General features: G+C 37.5%; 2 protein-coding genes and 1 long non-coding RNA gene across 3 annotated transcripts in view; 1 reads left to right on the forward strand and 2 right to left on the reverse strand.

Annotated features, from left to right (window-relative positions):
- LOC147872135 (uncharacterized) overlaps nucleotides 1-19,993 on the forward strand; it is a 32,301-nt gene that overhangs the window by 4,290 nt on the left and 8,018 nt on the right. The gene's annotated exons all lie outside the window — the stretch shown is intronic.
- On the reverse strand, nucleotides 3,359-11,013 carry LOC110839664 (waprin-Thr1). Its single transcript, XM_022084067.2, has 5 exons — nucleotides 10,859-11,013; nucleotides 7,631-7,705; nucleotides 7,358-7,525; nucleotides 5,951-6,046; nucleotides 3,359-4,648 (listed from the first exon to the last, which is right to left on the reverse strand). Exons 1-4 carry the CDS (start codon nucleotides 10,860-10,862, stop codon nucleotides 5,952-5,954), a joined length of 342 nt encoding a protein of 113 aa, XP_021939759.1. The 5' UTR covers nucleotides 10,863-11,013; the 3' UTR covers nucleotides 3,359-4,648; nucleotide 5,951.
- On the reverse strand, nucleotides 15,406-18,668 carry LOC110839647 (waprin-Phi2-like). Its single transcript, XM_022084032.2, has 2 exons — nucleotides 18,277-18,668; nucleotides 15,406-16,007 (listed from the first exon to the last, which is right to left on the reverse strand). Exons 1-2 carry the CDS (start codon nucleotides 18,506-18,508, stop codon nucleotides 15,865-15,867), a joined length of 375 nt encoding a protein of 124 aa, XP_021939724.2. The 5' UTR covers nucleotides 18,509-18,668; the 3' UTR covers nucleotides 15,406-15,864.

Consider the following 19,993-nt stretch of genomic DNA (forward strand, 5'->3'; position numbering starts at 1 on the left):
AATTGAGGCTTGAGATTTGAATAATTAGTATAAACCGTGCAATATCCCTTTATCTCAACTTTGCTGTAGAATAAAACAAATAAAAAAATGGACACGTCAGCTTCTGATTCAACCTGATAACATTAATTTACTTGGCAAAAACGCAGATACAATAAAGAACTCAGCAAAACTGTAGGCATGTTAGAAAGAAACCCGGGATAGAAATTTAAATTAGGCCACGACCACATCTTTTCAAAATTATCATTCATTATCTTACCATTCTGCACTAAGGCTACAGTCTAAGCTACTTACATTGTCGTTAAATAAACAAATAATAATATCTGTAGAAAATAGAAACCTGTCCAAAACGAAAGATGTTTAGATCCTTTCACATTCTGCTACAAACTGATTTTAAAGTTACTTCTTTGCTTTGTAATCTAAGACCGCAGATCAATGGACATGTCACCAGCTTCAGGTACATGCTGGAACACACTCATTGTTTCAACTTTCTTTCGTGTAGTGGGATTCAGGTCCTGACAAATGCCTATCGTAACATTTATTCATCTTATAAAAATTCCTAACGGTGCATACATTGAACTTAAGTATGTATGTAGACACAAATAAACAGCGTAACCGTATAGTAAACTTCACATGAGTAGAGGCGTTATTTTCATTAATTAATTTACAGTCAGTCAGTGGTAGCAGAAAATTCTGTTCTCGAGTTGTTAAGTTACCTAGCAATTCCACGTGGTTTGTGAAACAACAGCCATGTCATGTTCATTTCTGCTCATGTTTTTCGTAATATATTTTCATGATCAGTAAGAGCCATCCACAAAGAATCTTAATCGCCGTTACTGAGTGTCGTCCTTTCACTCTGGACTTGCAGAATCCGCCATCGTCTCGTCGTTTTGACCCACTAACCGACTTAGCTAAGTCATGGAGTTGCTGTAAATCCCGAGACGGATTAAAGCGCTGTCTTCACTAGGGCAATTAGCTGGACTTAAATTTACCACCGCTATCATTACCATCACTGGGGCGTGGGCGTTGTTCGCTTGGACACTGAGACCGTAGGTTCGAATCCCCCGCGTCGTTCTGCGTTGTGGTGTCTTGTATAGGCACAGGCCTTACAACGGCAGATAACTTGTCCAAGAAGTCCTATCAAATGTCTAAATAGATCAAGTAACCTCCCTTGTGTGAGGAAGCAAGGCTCGTCAAGGCATTTTTTAAAATTGGCCTTCTAGTGTTTCCCTGCTGCAATTAGGGCCGCATTCCTTTAAAAGAAATTCTATTTTAAAATGTGAGGTATCTTCAGTGCATCATGGGAGTCCTTTGTTTCACAGCTATTGTGGGTTGACATTCATAGAACATTCTTGGGTTAGAACTTCGCTCTGATGATGGAGGTAGCAAGGACCTCTGAAACGTAGGTAAACTTCTACCAGACTACACGGCGCAACATACCAGACGACAGCCATCTTCGGGATAAAACTTGTTATTCATTGCCATTATTATTGTCACATGATTTCATTTTATATTAGTGCGCTATCAATGTAAACTATCGGTAATTTCTGAACACGACAACGCAACTTTAGGTTCTTTCCGGCAGGAAATTTAGTTACTAGACAGACGACTACAGGGAATACATGGCTCCATGTAGTTATTTAGTCCACCAGTAGATAGAGTAAGTTTTGTAAAAGTGACATTTCAGCATTCATTACATAGTTCACAAAAGCAACGCGCATGTGCCAACAAGCTGGTTACCGGGTAAGACGTAGCCAAAAACATTTATGACTGGTGTATCTCCACAAAAAACGCAGTCCAATATCCACCGAAAAATCAGTGCGCGACTTGTATTCATGATCTTCAAAGGTCATTGATTTTGTTACTCGGCTTACATAAATTTCGCAGTACCTGCAAGAGATGGCACAAACTTCTGTTCTCTAATCAAGTCGACTGTAGTAATAAGGTAGTCCTTGACCAAACTAACAGATGGTGCTGGTGCCCGCTCCGACATTCCACAAATACTGTCACAATAAAGGAATGTTGTTCTACGTTGCTGAACGGAAGATGTTTTTCAATAACATAACTCGGTTTTCAGTTGTCCCTTTTAACGCAGAGAATTCTGCGACGCACGTATCTCATTTTGAATTATTTCGGATTTTACTCTGTTTCCTCAATTCCACAGATTTCCGTGTCCATCTAATACTAACCTATTACGAGGCGGTATGGGCATACAACGAAAATAATATCAGGATTATGAAAATATCGTCGAGCGCCGTAAATGTCATGACTGTCGATATTTAAGGTCCAACAGACAGGGATTCTGTCCTCTTCTCTCCATTTTTTCTGAGGGCGAATCCAAAATCCAGCTTCCGAAACGTCATCATACACATTAAGCACCAATATCTGAAACATTCACACTTCGGCCGAATACCGTTGTCTAGCGTATGAACACTAGTGGGCGCATGCGTTATACCCTATAACATGCAGCAATAATGAAGCCGGCTGGGCGAAAGTCATGGGGTGGGGGATGAAGCATTTTAATTAGCTTTTTTTTAAGATGCTGGGTAATGGATCACGAGGTCAAAAGATCGATTTATAATTTTAATGAATTTTGTACCAGATATGATATATATTAGGTTGTTCTTAAGTACGTATTCATTAAGTGCAAATATATTAACGTGGGTGTTAAAGACGATCGCTTGCTTTGAGAGAAGAAATAAATTAAAAACGTTTAAAAACAAAATGCACAGCAAATTATGTGGATAAAAGAAGAGTGACAGGTGGTAAGCAACAATTTATATTTCACAAAGAAAAACCTCACGATTTATACACGCAGCCTAATAATACCAAAACTGTGAAATGTTGAAGGCCACAATTGGCTCGGAATGTGGTTTCGAACAGACAAGGAATAGATTTCATCCTCAGTTTCGCCTTCTGTGAATTTACAACTGATATAGGTCTAATATGGCTGGGTTTTTTGTTTTTATTTCTCTGTTGTGCACTAAATTCCTTCTTAGTAACTACCAACCCAAAATTGCATTGGAACAAGAAAAATAAAATCAACATTCACAATTAAAATAAGACTGTAATATAGTTCGGTTTAAACGTGCCAGTACAAGAATTCAATCAATAGTGAAGGTTGCTATTATCTGTATTAGGCCGGCCTACTCAGTAATAACTGAGTGCGGTTTCATGTATGAGAAATTGCAGTAATGGAAATCTACTTACCAGCTAATACACTATATAAATTACTTACATTCTAACGGAACTAACTACGTTTTGCTGTACCATATCTCTCAGCTTTACCTTCTACTTCCATTTAATCAGCTTAGTACAAGTTGTCGAATAGTTGATTTTGCATTTAATCACTTTACGTTAATGATTGGTATGAAGCTTTATTGTAAATATAAGCCTGTTACTTACATATGAAGTTGGGTCATAGAAATATTTAAAACTGAAACGTAAAATGAAAATACAGTATTTTTCACAAAACGTAAAAATATGAATCCTTAAACTTAGCATAAAAATTCTGAGTCGTAATAATCATGTTATTATATTTTCCAATCCATAATTTAGAGGCATTTTGCTGGAATCGAGAAAGGTCTGTATTGCTGTCAATAGATATTAATTAAATTACTTTAATTTATTTATTCTGACGCGCTAACTCAACAGCTACAAGAGCCATTTAAAGAGTCAGCACATGAGAATAAAGTAAATACATACATGAAGCAAATAAAATAAAATATTATAGTGCACAGCAATGCTGAAGGTAGGAAATACAGCGATTAACGATAGACCAATTAAAAAAAAGATTTATCTTAAAAAGGATTATCGAACATTCTAAAACCAGGCCTGTAGCAATCTCATTGGCATATACGGCGCAATGAAAGGAATGAAATTTTCCGTGTGCCATCGACTTGTAGAAAGTTCTGAAGTTTCTTAAGGTTTTGGTTGGAACTCTAATCCCAATATTTTCCAAAATTGTAAACATTCTTTATCCAAATAATACCATCTCTCACATAATGTGTGTTTTTAAGTAATCCAAAACTTTGTTGTAATTGTGTGCATTATAATTTTTTAAATAATAATAATCGTAATCTGCAAATGCTTTTGGCATGAAGATATAAAGAATTCATATGGAGCTTAACAGCCCGGGATTGTAACCAGATTTATCAGCCGACCAGGGCATTCCCTAAGGAGTGCAGCATCCGAGCTAAACAGACCTAACCGGAATAATTATTTATAGTACTATGACAATTCAATACACATTTTTTTATCGATATTACGACATCTTCCAACCAAATTTTTTAAATTTTTAAACGAATTTGTTTCTCTGTTGTAAACCTCATCTATTTATTTGTACAATATTACTTTTGACTTTGTGTATTAACAGTCAAAAAGCGTTAAACTCACTGATAGGTGATGCACTGTCTAGTACATGAAGTGACTTAAGCTGTAATGGCTACATCAAAGGAGGTGAATATTAAGACGCCAGAAGTTTCTGCTTGTTTCCACACTCCCTTTAGGAATACAAATTGAAGAACAACATATTTAAAATCTATATGTAAATTCAGAGGTATAAAATAACGTAGGTAAAGTCAGTCAAGACATTACATTTACGTATTAGTTACGAAGCTGATGAAATGGTCAATGTTGTTAAATCTGTCACCTGAAACAAAAGTAATCCAATTAGGAAGCAGTTTTGTTCAAGACGAGCTTAGAGGCCAACTGGCATATGTCTAACAGAAAGGGAACATATTTTTATGTATACTTTCCAAAAAATATACAAAAGTATAATTTTGCCTGTAGTTTTGTATGGGTGGGAAAATTGGTCTCTGCCACTAAGGGATGAACGTAGACTGAGGGTGCTTGAAAACAGGGTGCCGAGGAGAATATCTGGACCCAAGAGGGATGAAATATTACGATGCTGAAGAAAGTTGCAAAAAAGTACCTTCATAATTTGTACTCCTCTATAAACACAATCAGAATAATAAAGTCGAAGAGAGTGAGATAGGCAGGGAATGTAGATCACATCAGAGAGAAGATAAATGCATACAAGGTTTTGGTGGGAAAACCAGGAGAAAAGAACCACTGGAAAGACCTAGAAGTAGGTGGGAGGATAATATTAAAACGAATCTCAGAGAAATAGGATGGGATGGATTGGATTCATCTGGCTCAGGATAGGGACCACACGGTAATAAAATTTGGGTTCCATAAAAGGTTGGGAATTTCTTGAGCGGCTGATCAACTGCTGGCTTCTCATGAAGGATTCGGCTCCGGGAGTTATGTTATGTATAATAGAGTAACCGAGACCGAAGAAATGTGTTTTAGTAGGCTTGTTCTGCAAAATGAAATGACACGCTTAAAAATTACATTAAATGAGATTAGCACAACTTAGGATTTTGAAAATATCGGGTTAATTTGGGTTTTTTACTGAAATCAAGTTAAAAGTATCAGTTTAATATATATTACTGTACACAGTTTAATCAGTTGCTCTTGAAAATTGTGCGAATAACAAAAGACAGATTACTGTACGGAATAATGCGTCCAAAATTACATTCGTTTCAAAAATACAATATCATGCATTTTGCACATAGAGTATATTCTGTGTCCGTTTTCGTCTTCTGTTACGAAAGCTCACCCTCAGATAAAAAATGAGTTAAAAGCATTCTTACAAATGGAAAGATCTGAACTGAAACTACAGCATTCAAATCAAAAAGCTTGAAGATCTGGAAGCATGGAAGTAGAAGAGGAAGCGGTAGAAAAGGTGATAAGTGGTACCACAAAACCAGAAGTCTCCCGGCCCGAAGCTAATCTAAGAACTTCAACCGATATGGATTCTTCACACACGTCCGTAAACATGTCAACAAATCCACCAGCGAAAAAAATAACAAATACTACAACGAAATGGCAGTGATTATAATAATAACAAGAGCGTTGTAATGATGAATACACAATACATTTTACTCACATTAACCACGCCCACATTTGTTTCTTTTTGTTCTTTTATCCAGCACGCATTTCTCCCCCGACTGACACTTCACATTGTCACAATACACAGATTCACCTGCGAAGAAAAGGAAGAAATGTTGCATTAATACAGACTTCAAAGTTTCTTCCTCAAGGATATTTTTAAGGTAGAATATATTCCACGTGGTAATAGTTAATAGTGTTTTGAACATACACAAACAAGATTTCTGTCTTCTGGGTTGTTGCGCTGTGTAGTCTGGTCGATGTTTACCAACGTTTCAGAGGTCATACTGCCTCCGTCATCAGGCAGTATGACCTCTGAAACGTTGGTAAACATCTACCAGACTACACAGCGCAACAACCCAGAAGACAGAAATCTTCATACTCATCGCCCTGATTATGGAGGCAGTATGACCTCTGAAACGTTGGTTAACATCGACCAGACTACACAGCGCAACAACCCAGAAGACAGAAATCTTCATACTCACCGCTGTGAAAACCTCAAATCATACGTACACAAACAAGTTCTGTGAATTATTTATTCTAATTAAGATAAAAAACAGATGTTCTTTATATACAAATAGTTGAAGACTAACAGTGTTTATACCAGGCCTTGGTTCGGATTATAATCTGAGGTTAGTATTCAGTAGCATTCTCTGAAGTAACTTATTTATGGATAGAAGGAAAATTAACACAATTTATGACTGTAGATAATTAACAGTTAACTGTTCACGAAAAATTATTAGAATGATCCAATCAAAGATGGGCTGGGCATTTAGTGCGCATGGAGGGGGTGAGAAAAGAAATACGTACGTTTTGGTTGGTAACCCTGAAGGGAAGAGACCACTTGGAAAACCAAGGCACAGATGGGAGTATAATGTTAAAATGGATCTTAAGGAAATGGTGTAGAAGGATGTGGACTAGATTCATCTTGGTCAGGATTCTGACCGGTCATTGGCTCCTGTGAGTTCGTAATGGATAGAGAACAGATAAACTTACTCTCACCACGGAGGTCAGACCCGTAAGGAATGGGGCTCAATTTTGCGCACGTGTCAGTTCCGCAAACATTTGGACAACACTTCTCGTCGAATGAACATCCGTTGTCAGTTTTGCACCTGTAGAAAGCAATTGGTTACTGTCCTGGAGGGGGGACAATACCCACCTTTTCCTAAAAATTGACGGCACAACACTATTAGGTTAATACAAGTGAAATTCAGTCATGGATAATGAACGTACTATTAACCTGTCAACAAAGACTTTGCTTCATAGACTGATTTAGGTTGTTATTTCTTGGCTCTACAACCCGGTTGTGGGTTTTCGCTACCTCCTTTTCGGAGGTTTCTTGGTCTTGAAGTGTGCATTTATGAGGAGTGAGAGACTGATTTAGGTAGAGAACTCATAAACTTACTCTCATCTCGGTTGTCAGACCCGTAAGAAATGGAGCTCGATTTTGCGCACGACTCAGATCCACAAACATTTGGACAACACTTCTCGTCGAATGAACATACGTAGTCAGTTTTGCATCTGTTGAAGCAATTGGTTACTCTCCTGGAGGGGGGGCAATGGCCACTTTTTCCTAAAAAAATTGATGGCAAAACACTATTAGGTTAATACAGGTGAAATTCAGTCTTGGATAATGAGTCTTAATGGTTGACTGTTACTTTAAAACAGAGATACTTACTTGATTGAGCCGAAGCGTTCGATGTAATTATCAGGATCGTCAGCAAAGCTGTGATGAAAACGAATTCTTTTCTCTCTGCACAAAAGAATCAGGTAATGTTAACGTAGTAAGTTTTGATCTATTGAGTAAGACCAGCAGTTCCATCTAAAATGTATCTGCTATTTAAAAATTAAGCTACAGAATTGTGTGATTTTTACAGGTGTGATAATTTTTTCACTGAAAACTGCATACTCATTCTTTGAAACAAACAATTTTACTTATCAATAAGCTTAGGGAATTATAAAGTCAGACAATAATGAAAGATATACAGCAGAAATTATAAAGTCATTAATCGTGGACATGGTTTGACAAAACACATACACAAAATGGTTTCATCATTACATGGTTTAAAAGTACTTTATATTTTAACAGATGGGAAGAAGGAATATTTATTGTTAGAATAAAGCTGGAGTGATCAAGCACACGTCCACATGCATTTGTATAACACAAGAAGAAGGAAGAGGGAAGAGGAGGAGAAGGAGGAGGAGAAGAAGAAGAATAGGGAGGAGGAGAAGAAGGAGGAGAAGGAGAAGAAGAAGAATAAGGGAGGAGGAGGAGAAGAAGAAGAAGAAGAGGGAGGAGGAGAAGAAGAAGAAGAAGAGGGAGGAGGAGAAGAAGGAGGATGAGGAGAAGAAGAAGAAGAAGAAGATGGAGGAGGAGAAGAAGAAGGGGAGGAGCAGGAGGAGAAGCAAAGTATACTGGTACGGTAAGGAAGTCCCTGTCACGTAGGCGGGTGGACCACATTCACCCTCGCGTATTGCCTCACGGGCTGTGAGGTTACAAATGAAAACAATTTACTGAAACTAAAACACAATTGAAGATGGCTGTCTTCTGGGTTGTTGCGCCGTGGAAACATCAAATCCTACAAAATCACAATTCTTTTAAGTCTAGTATTACACACAGATTCACATACTAGGCCTACTAATTTTCTTTTATATATCAGACATCAACGAGACATTGACACTACCTTCACTAGAGTAGGCCATAATATTTCAATAACCGGTTTAGTTTTGGTAACTGTGACTCACATGCATCCAGTTAACCTTGATTTGACTATCTTCATAAAGCTGAACAGTTGCTCACAGCAACTGTTACGACAAACGACATTAACAATACGTGTCTTCTGATAACAGTTAACTACTTTACATCATACAGGATGGCACAGTATTACAAGAAAATACTCGCGGACCGTATCAAAATCGCAATCCCGGATTGGGCCCCCTGGTTTAGTACCCTTGATAAATTTATTATAATATAATATGCATAATTAGTAATTACTAGTAAAATTTCAAAGAACGAACTTCGACGTTCTGTGTGCAGCTTCCTTAGATCACAAAGTTGAATTCAAGGCTTCGGTCGTCCACGCCCACTTCCACTTCACTGACTAATGTAGATTATTAATGGACAACCTGAAGCAATTGAGAATCAGTACAAGGTCACTATAATTTATCGTCTTTAAAACTCGGGCAAGGATCTTTGCACATGCGTAATAGACACTGCGGATATTTTAACAAGACTAAATCAAGAATGGAAAGTATTCACCGCTACTGTGACCCAAAATGTTGGACGAAATTTGAATGCAAGTACCTATACAAATAAATATGTTTACTGCATGTCACAATTTACATTTAAGACGTCCAGCTGCAATGTATTATCAGTTATTGCAATCACCAAAATTTTTCGTTCGAGTGCCAAGCTGTATACCATTTTACTAAAATCATACCTCAATAAAAGATAAATACATAGCCCTGATGATGGAGGCAGTATGATATCTGAAACGTTGGTAAACATCGACCAGACTACACGGCGCAATAACCCAGAAGACGAAAATCTTCAGACTCACCGCTATGAAAACCTCCAATCCTCCACTTCTTCCAAACTTACAATACAACTGGAAATATTCAGTCTTCATAACAAATTTTAAGGCTTTCAGTTGGTTGTATTTTTAAAATTCTAATTCTGCAACATCACGAACAAATTGGTGTTTCTAAAATACGAAGTTTGTCGAAATTTATTCCAGAGCTAACAAGTCACCTTATCTGGTCTCTTATTGATAAACATACTGTAACATTTGCTGTTAAATTTCCTAATACTTTTTGGAATTCCAAAGAAACAGAATCTCTTCGGAAATCTATCAGCGATGTTGTTCTGTTTGATATGGACATCAATATGTACATAATTTGTCATCATGCTTCTAGAATGCTTCCAGTCTTTGTTTTTTTTAACTCACAACGTTCAACAATAACTCTTTATACTGTCGAAATGTTGAAATGATTCCAACATGGAGACAGTATAAACTTACAATTTGAAACAACAATTACACAAACTTAAGTATAATACTACCAGCATGTAGTGTATGGTTTGGAAAATTTTCTATGGTGCGAAATTTTTAAAAAATAAATAGGCCACTTTCATTTAAATTAAACAAATTTTTGTATGGTATTAAATATTTAAATTAGTAAACTACTTTTATTAAATAAGACAGCGACTACGATATTTTGATAACTATAATTAACATCTGCAATTGAGATGTGAAAATTACGTTGCTTTATACACTACTATAAATACGCACACACTAACCGTGCTACATAGTTAATAAAGACACTAACAAGGTTCAATAAATCGAATATCTAAAACTGTAACGATAATGAAGGAAACTTTAATGGAACATGATTATTTTATTTATTTATTTTTAGTGTTCTGTCTGACGACAGGTTCATATGAACAGGATCCTTCCATCCTTTTCTCGGACTGGGACCTGTTCATATACGTTCTTGGCAGGTGATCCAGAAGTGGTTTGCCATTGCCTTCTTCTGTGTGTGAATGGAGTAATTGTTGGGATGCCACGGAAAAACCGGGGAAGCCCCCGGAGGAAAACTCCGTGTTGCCTAGACCACGGCCTTGCCCAACACAAGTTATAAATTCGGGTACCGCCGGGAATCGAACCCGAGACCCCCCAGGATTACAAGGCCAGCGTTCTAACCGCTAGACCACCACTGCTTTAAATGTGTACATCGTAACTTAGTCGGGTATGATAATATCCGGAAAAGTCAACATTTTCTAAAATATATCTCACTTTCTTCCATTATTGGATTATAAGAGAATCAGAAAGAATATCTGTCCGCCTAACACCAGGTTTTTGCTGTCTAAAACTCGTAATATAACTGCGATAAGAGAATCGATACTGACCCATTATTAGATGCAGAAGTCTTCTCGATATGCTGTGCTGTCCTGCCAACTACTGAACTGGTCGCTACGGATGGCCCAAGATGCTTACATAACCAAGGCAAATGATTATGTGGCGAGAAGTAGAACTAACACGCAAAGCGTAATAGTCGATCTGCATAAACACCACAGATCAGTACACAGGCTATACAGTCACTTCTGTATCTTCGGCAGTCCCCTGGTACCTACTTGAAGCGACACCTGTATTGGGAACAAGCATGATGAATCTCGTCCATACCCTCCTCTCTTTGTCAAGGTCTTCCAAATGGCTTTTTTCCTCCAACAGATTTTCTGACCCAAATCCTGTATGAACTTCCCAAGTCTTGCATTCATGCTACATGCCTCTCCCATCGCGTCCTGTTTATGGGATTGAAAGGAACGTTAAATTAATGTATAAATGATTATGAATCATAGTTTAAGAAAGTGGCATTGAAACAGGTTTTCCATCGAGTTCTTTGGTTTTTCCCTGACAATTATCATTCCACCTTTGCCACATGCCCGTCTATCACCGTCCCAGGAGTTGTGCTTTGACCAAGCAACACAGTATTATTACTTTGAGCCTGGGTTTCATCTCTGGCTGGTCTCGGGCTGATGGTAGTTATACTTTCTGGAAGGAAAGGATGTGGACAAACAACTTGGCATGTCGGTGACGTCACAATTCTAGGAAACTGCTAGAGATTCTACTATAAACTGGACTGCACAACTTGAACTGCTGTCCAAAACTAAAACCTGTCAAATGTTTTCAATAAGGCGAGGTTACGAGCCGCTCGTAATGGTCACTCATGCACCAAGCATTTTACCCTCACCCATTTTGTCGTACTAAGACGTTCTTAAGACGAAAATAACGTCACAGTGACGAACAGCTTGCGAACATTTCTTAGAATTAGCGACTAAACGTGACAGACAATTCACATATTCACTCCACGGCAATTATGACGTCACGGTTAATTTGAAGTCTTACCTAGTACATTCCTTCATACATCTTCACGGTGTGTGGCTTTAATCAAGCACAATTTAATATTGGTGTTGTTGGTTGCATCACTGTGAAACAAGGAGTTTCGGGCAGAAATCATAAAGCTCACATCCGTGTTTCACAGGTTACTAATGGTATAGCTGTTCAGGAATTATTTATCATAGTCAAATCTTGGCTGGTGATATTTTTTTTAAATCCTGTTACTTCTTTTACTGCTATGGAGGTTAAGTTAGAATGGACAGTAGTGCAGCTATTTTACTGAGCTATGAAAAATGTCATTTTAACGGTGAAATGGCGCGGGGTCATACATTTTTCTTGTTACATTACAACCGACCAAGACCAAATCAGGACCGTTCTTCGGTTGTCATTGTGTCCAGACTGTACTTTCAAGCTATCCTTCACGTAGAGAAACAGAGGTCTCATAGGCTGTTCTATGTGTCCTCGGCTGGGATCGACCATTACGTCATCATTGTAAATATGTAGGAATAATTTACTAAATAAAGGAGGGCAATGCAATCCAGTTACATGTCGAGTGGCGACAACTGGAGGGAGGTGTTTTGTCGCAGGTATCGCCAATGGAAAGGGGGGGGGGGGAACCAGTTAGATGCTTTTTAGTCTGAGCTACAGAAACAAGTGTTAAATAAACCACAAATATTTTACATTTTATGCATTTTGTGATTGTTAGCATACACAATATACATGCAAAAATATTTCTAGGGCGACATGTTTCGACATCACAAGACAATATTCAGGCCCTTACAGATACATTATATAATTTGAAATAAAATTATTTATTAAATTGTGTAAAATTATTATCTTTTTTGCTAAAAGTGTTGAACTTATCAGTCAAAAGATTAAAGTATTAAAATAATTGTAGAATTATGAACATTTGCTAGTGTGATTTACGTAGGCTAAGAGATCTAATATGAGACCCAGTACAAACAAACAAACAAACAAATAAACACGTACACATACAATGCACACCAATTTTTAATTATTCTTTTAGGTCAGGGGTCGGCAAACATTTTTTCTAAAGGGCCAAATGGTAAATATTTTAGGAGCTGCGGGCCAAGAGGCAAACTCGCGGATGTTTATATAGGTAATCCTACTTATGTAACAAGAAAAAACTAAGTTTTAACAAATTTATTGAACAAAATGTAACGTAATAATAATAAGTAGACTACAATTGTTTGAAATACAGCTCTACTAATGAGAAGAATGGAATTGCCTGTTATGAGATAACATTTCACCAAACTGAGGTTTAAATTCAGTACTCCCGATCATCAAAATTGATTGTAAATGTTCATCCGTTAATGCTGACCTGTATTGAGATTTTACATATTTCATATTTGAAAATGTCTTTTCCCACAGGTAGGTGCTGCCAAATACAGATATCAATCCCCGAGCATATGATCTTTATTGACCGTATTCATCGCTTGGAAGACATTTATAGAATTCTGTTAGATTCTTCTCTTGAAATTTGCTTTTTAGCATGGCATCACACTGCAGATTAATCACTTCCAATTGAAAGTTACGTGGAAGCTTCTCAATTGTACAGTCAAATGAATTTTGAAATATGGACATGTCTTCTGCACTTGCATCAAGATCCGAGAAACGCTGCTGGACCTGTAGTTTGAGTTCAGAAAATATATCCGCTGCAAATTTGTGTGGGAGTGGAGATTTCACTTCTTATTTTAATTTTTGACAGCATGGGAAATGCACAAAGCAGTTTGAAATTTCAAAAAATTTAAATATGTAAAATCCGTTCTTAGCTCGCGGGCCGTACAAGAAGAGGCGGTGGGCCGTAGTTTGCCGACCCCTGTCTTAGGTGAATACATTGCTTAGGTACATTATATTGTGCGATAGAAAATAAGTCATTAATGAATTGCAATTAGCATGCATTTACGTGTTATTTGATGGTATGCAGCATGCATGTTGACCCCCTGAGCCCTGATTTCAAAACGTTACGTAATCTGCATTCCAAATAAAAATACGTCTTACCTGCTGCTCCCTCTCTGAGTGCCGGGCGATAAAAACGCACTTACATTTTAACTATAATTCATTAATGACTTATTTTATACCACGCAATATAATACATCCATCTAAAAGAGCAATTAAAAGGTGCGTGTACATTGCGTGTTTGTGTGTACATGTTGTACTGGTTCTTATATGAGATCTTCTAGCTCACAAAAACTGCACTGGCCAATATTCATAATTCTACACTTATTATAATATTTTTTATTTTTTGAATAAAAGTTAAAAACTTACATATGAAAGGAATATTAGACAATTTAAAAAGTACATTTATGTAATTTTTCTCATATTGTATAAATGTATCTGTAAGAGCCTGAAGATATCCCCGTGAGGTTCGAACATGTCGCCTTAGAAGTGTTCCTATTGTGTGTGATGGAACCTCCATCTTATGTACATAAACCATAAACAAACAAATAAATATGATATATGAAGAACCGAGGAAACGTACGACAAATTTTCGGATAGCTGGCAATAGTCCGAGATTCAATAGCAGTTCCTCTGAATTATAAATCCAAAGCGTTAGAAGATAAATATATTGACCTCTTCTGCTCCTTCAACATATTCGTATAAATGAAAAAACTGCTGATGATGTTCTGGCTTGTGACGCCATGTAGACTCGTAGGTAGGTACCAACATTTCGGAAAAAGAAACGCTCTCCACCTTCTAGGTTTCAGTTCCACTTTACAGGAAATACGCCGATGAGTAGTGGGATTTCGATCCCCTGACCCCAGCGTTCGCCAGAATTGTTTACCTCTATGTGCAGAACGCGAGTGTGGAGTAGGTCCGTGACGTATGTAACCTTGGAAGTCACGTGCTACACTACTAGCAGACCGAAAAACGTCGCGTTTATTGTAATTTGATGTAAATTTTACTGGTAATACTTTAAAACACTAGAAGTTATAAAAGTCAGTAATAATAAAATAACTAAATGAATAACGTTACTGCTGACATTAGACGTGTAAGAAATATCTTAATACTAAAGATCAATGTTTACTAAGAAACAGGGGAGTTACGCATGCGTAAAACAGGCCGCTTGCGTCACATGGACGTCTGTAACTCTCGCGTAGAGTGTAGATATACAAGTACAAACTAATTTATAATCCTCAAAGTTGAGAACTCTTCAACACTTCTCAGAAACCGGAAATGGTGTCCTTGACCATGACAAATGGCAAACAAAATATGACCAATAAAACAATTAATTCTCTATTTAGTCTTCGAACGCCACTCGATTCAAACGGATCTGACAATGGGTAGACAGTAACGGATCGCTGCTCCAGTTGTAAGGCTGCACTGTTCTACTGCTATTGCTAGCTTGGAATGTAGCCATCCTATTTTGGCGTATTTCGTAAAACAAGCTGTACTGAAAATCAATCATCATATAGTCATATATGTATATAACGAGGCTTGAAATTATCTGATCTACATGCTAACACTTTGTCAAACCATCAAGACTTTGATTTGCTTTGCTTCGCTTTATTTGCGGTTGAAAATAAATCTTCACGTCTTCTAGGTGTTTTTTGTCAGTTTAATAAAATTTGATAACGTACAGTTATTATATTAGATATAGGATTAGGCTGTTATTATGTACATGTATGCTCCATTCATGTAAAGACTATTTTAAGTTCTTTAACCTGCACATATATGTTATGAATCAACAGATTTTGATAGAACCTTGTACTGAAAATTGCGGCCGAATGGTTAGCATTCCTGTATGAAAATATACAAATAAGGAATGTGTGGGATAGAGCAAAATGCTTGAAACTTAGTAACAGGATATATTAAATGGACTGGAGGTACCCAATATTGTTTTCGTAATGGGTTTACAACACATTAGATTTGTATAAGCAGAAAACGATATTAACTTCAAACCTTAAAGTAACTCATGAGGCACAGTGAAAACGAAGTGTCCTTTCGTAAACTAATATCTGAGAGTTTTTATAACTGAAGCTTTAGTAGAAGGTTGTCAAGATTCAGGCTTCGTACAGGCGAACGCTCCACAGCGATTCTGGCAACACTTCGATCGCCCTCTGCAGTCCCCATCGATCCGACACGCACTGGAACAGACCCATGGACCAGTTGGCTTCTCAGGGCACCGCCCAGGCTTCGCTGCAAAGTTATATCAGCTAAATTAGACATTTTAAAATGAGCATCACTTGGAACATATTTGGCGCTTGCAAGGCGCAGGCGAGGGCCATTTCATTGGAGAAACAATGGAACAGAATATCGACAGAAGGAAACAAGCTGTCGATTATTTTCTTTATTAAGAAATTTCCTTATCTTTTGCTCCGAGACTTATTCTATTGTTATAAAATACGATGTCGTAATAGAAAGGCCCTATTTTATGTGTAATCCTGAAATTCTTATTTCGAAGCAATAAGCTCAATATTGAAGGAAATTATTATATCTTAATATCCCCAATTATCAAACCATCTATGGAGTCTACAGTCGTGTTAAGTAAACTGCAACATTAAACTTGTTGTTAGGTGTCTTCCAGATTTGTTTTAATAGTACCATGTTTGTGGTGGGCACATCGTAACTTGTAGCAACTTTTGATCCACACAGAAAAAACTTGTTAGCTGCTAGATGCCCTCCCCTTCACTTTTCGGTGACCTTCAATAATAATAATTATGAACTTGCTATGAACGACGCATTTTGAACTTGTCAGTAACAAAATAATTTCCAGGCTCCCAGTCGACCTTCAAGTAAAATTTATATTTGATGAACAAGGCGTATGAAATAATAATTTTGCTGTTTTATTTGTGAAATGTATCTGAAGTACGATCACAAATCTCAAGCGTTTGATGCCAGAATGCGCAGGTAAATATATGGACGTAAGGAAGAGTAATTAAGTAAATGGGGAATTACATTTAGTTACGTAACGACGTTTTCTTTGTATTCTTTGGAGTCTTCAAACAAAACAGGTTACGGTAGGATGGATAATTAGTACGGATAAGAAATAAGAACGTACATGGTATTACACATGTGGTCTTGGACATTTATTAAATAATATTGGCACTTATAATAAGTTGTAAACTGAATGTTGATTTATTGATCTATTTAATGACGATTTTCCATCTGCGTAGATTACATAGTATCAAAGGATTAATATAAATAATGACTTGAAAAGAATGTTGAAGGAGCATAAGTAAATTGTCTTAAGGTAATGTAATTGAGATGCAAGCCTGGTAGAGCGAAAGTTGTTAGTGGGAAAGGGGCACTTAGGAAATCCGATATGTCAACATCATAGGCGTATCTGTCATAAATGAAAGAAAGTAGGCTAAAAAGTTGTCTCGAACATCATTTGCTATTTAAAACAACCGGAGATCTCTAAAAGAAGAATTGTTATCAAATAAAGTGTTTTGAATTTAGCAATTCGTGAATATGCAGCCACTGTTCTCCCTTCTTCAGGTCACAGTGGCGGGTCACTTGTCACATTTTGCTCACAATTTTTGAATTCGTTAGTTGCAAATTCCAAATTCTACGACAGAGGAGGAACTGGTCAAAATCGGGCTGTAGTGCCAAATAACAAGAGCTTTGTCCTCAAGTTGCTATAAGTTAACTTTTAATTATTTGTAAGTTTTGCATTATTTGCATAATCGGAAAGAGAGGGAGGGGAAGGACCTTTTAAAAATTGGTCAGTGAATGAAAAATATATTCATAAAATAACTGATATCTAGTTCTAAAACACAACACAAAAAGAAATAGCTGCAGGTATTTCCATGAACCTTTTACGAAATCACACACAGAGCCTGAGCGGCTTCTCGTAAACGGCAATGGACATCAGAATTCCACAAATAGAGAATTTCCTGACTACCTTAGCGACTCGTAGCTTCTCATTACTTTTATTATGGAGTTAGATCGGAGAGAAGTTAGGCCTATGCGTGGTGTGTCAGCAAATAAAAGACAGATTTTCGCCAGGAAAGGAATACAGTGGATTCCGATTAATTAGGACACATCGGGACTAGAACACTTTGGCCCAATTAAGCGGCTGCCCTAATTATGCGAAGTTCCACGTAAAGAGTTAAAATGTTTTGTTCTTTAAGATTTGTCCCAAATAAACCGGAATCTACTGTATTTGGCCACTGCAGGGGCAAGGAGTTTTCTCCCCTACCGGTGAATAATGTGAATAAAGCGACCGAAGCGTGAAGCCGACAACTCACACATCTCTCTAAAGCAGCGATGAACAATTCGTCCTCAACTCACCCTTTAAGTTCAAGTACAACTGTATGTTGTTTTTAGCATTTATATTCTTTTATGTAGTTTCTATTTTTTAGAACTGCTATAAATTAAATTCTAGAAATGCTGCGTGACATGGTAAGACACCAGTAACCCAGCAACACGCACAGAAATAAGTGATATTACACTAAGTACTTACCACGGGTAACATGGTCTCGCGCCGTGACAGAAATAGTGCAAACAGTTCCTCCGCAGCCCGTACGACAACACTTGTTACTGCCCTCACAGTCGTTGTCAGAAAAGCATTTCATATCGCAAATCCCAACGGCCACAGGTGGTGGGCACGCCCCCGGTTTAGCGTCTTGCTGGGCGACGACACAAGAAATCGCAAAAAGCAATAGCAGACTTATTGCCGATGTGACTCTACCCATGTTTCCGAAAGAGCGTTACTGAACACCTGCTCGCGAAGCAAACGTATGACTCAAAACAGGATCTCCTTGTAGAAGACTAAAGATTATCCACGACGTTACTGATGCTGAAGAAAGCGCCTTCTCACGGAGTGACTGGTAATAAGATTCTTATGAGGAATTTTGAAAGAATGACGCAGCTAAAATTATCCGATTTGATAAACTTACCTAGGTCCAAACATGGGAAATAAGCAACCACAAAGCAATTACTGACTATGCTGGGGATAAGAAAATCCAATTACATAACAGGAAACTGTGGTCTTTGGTTGGAAATAGGTCCAAGCTGTGGCTATATTAGATTAGGTCGCACGTTTTATTTATTTGCAAAGGCCTGATACAAATGTAAAATGGTATTACTTAAGCAGAGTTAGCGTGAGGACAAAATTCTTGTTTTAAAAGTTTATTAATTTAAATCTTACGATTATGTTCACTATACGTTTGGCATTTCGTTTTATAAGGAACTCTTGTCTATTGGCGACTTTAAGAAATTTTGAATGAATTGTAACGTTTAGCTTTGCGCTAGAATACTCGTATGCCATAATGAAAGTCCAAGATAGGCAGGAGGGTTTGCAATTGAATGGGACACATCAGCTATTGGCATATACTGATGATGTTAATTTATTGGGAGACGACATAAATACAATAAAGAGGAACGCAGAAGTTTTACTAGAGGCTAGTAGACCGGTGGGGCTAGAAGTAAATTCAGAAAAAACTAAGTACATGTTAGTATCTCGTCAGCAGACAGGCGGGCAGAATTATCTTAGGGTGGCTAATAAATCCTTTGAAAGGGTTACAAAGTTCAAATATTTGGGAATAACAATAACAAATCAAAATGATACTCGTGAGGAAGTTAGGAGGAGACTAAATTCTGGAAATGCTTGCTACTTCTCAGTTCAGATTATTTTGTCTTCCCATCTGATTTCTAAGGACCTGAAAATTAAAGTATACAAAACAAAAATTTTGCCTGTTGTTTTATATGGGTGCGAAACATGGTCTCTCACTCAGAGGGAGGAACACAGATTGCAGGTGTTTGAGAGTAGGGTGTTGAGGAGGATATTTGGGCCTAGGAGAGAAGACGATGGGGCATGGAGAAAACTGCATAATGATGAGCTTAAAAATCTGTACTCCTCCCCCAATATTGTCAGGGAGATTAAGTCGAGAGGAATGAGATGGGCGGGGCATGTAGCGCGCAAGGATGGGACAAGAGTTGTGCACCGGATATTGATTGGGAAGCCTGAGGGGAAGAAACCGCTGGATTTTGTTGGCCCAGGACAGGGTCCCGTGGAGGGCTATGGTTAATTCGGTGATGAACCTTCGGGTTCGGTAAGCCATCTACTTAGTTAGTTCAGTACCCCTAAATATAATTTCTCTTCAACTTTGTACCCACAAAGTTGTTGGTGTATAATTCAAGTTATACATAGTATATAATCTACATCTAAAATAAATTTC

Source organism: Zootermopsis nevadensis, unplaced genomic scaffold (assembly GCF_977971745.1).
Source record: "Zootermopsis nevadensis isolate Lab colony 2312 unplaced genomic scaffold, Znev_1.0 Znev_ptg000030l, whole genome shotgun sequence".
In the NCBI taxonomy this organism is placed as follows: Eukaryota; Metazoa; Arthropoda; class Insecta; order Blattodea; family Termopsidae; genus Zootermopsis; species Zootermopsis nevadensis.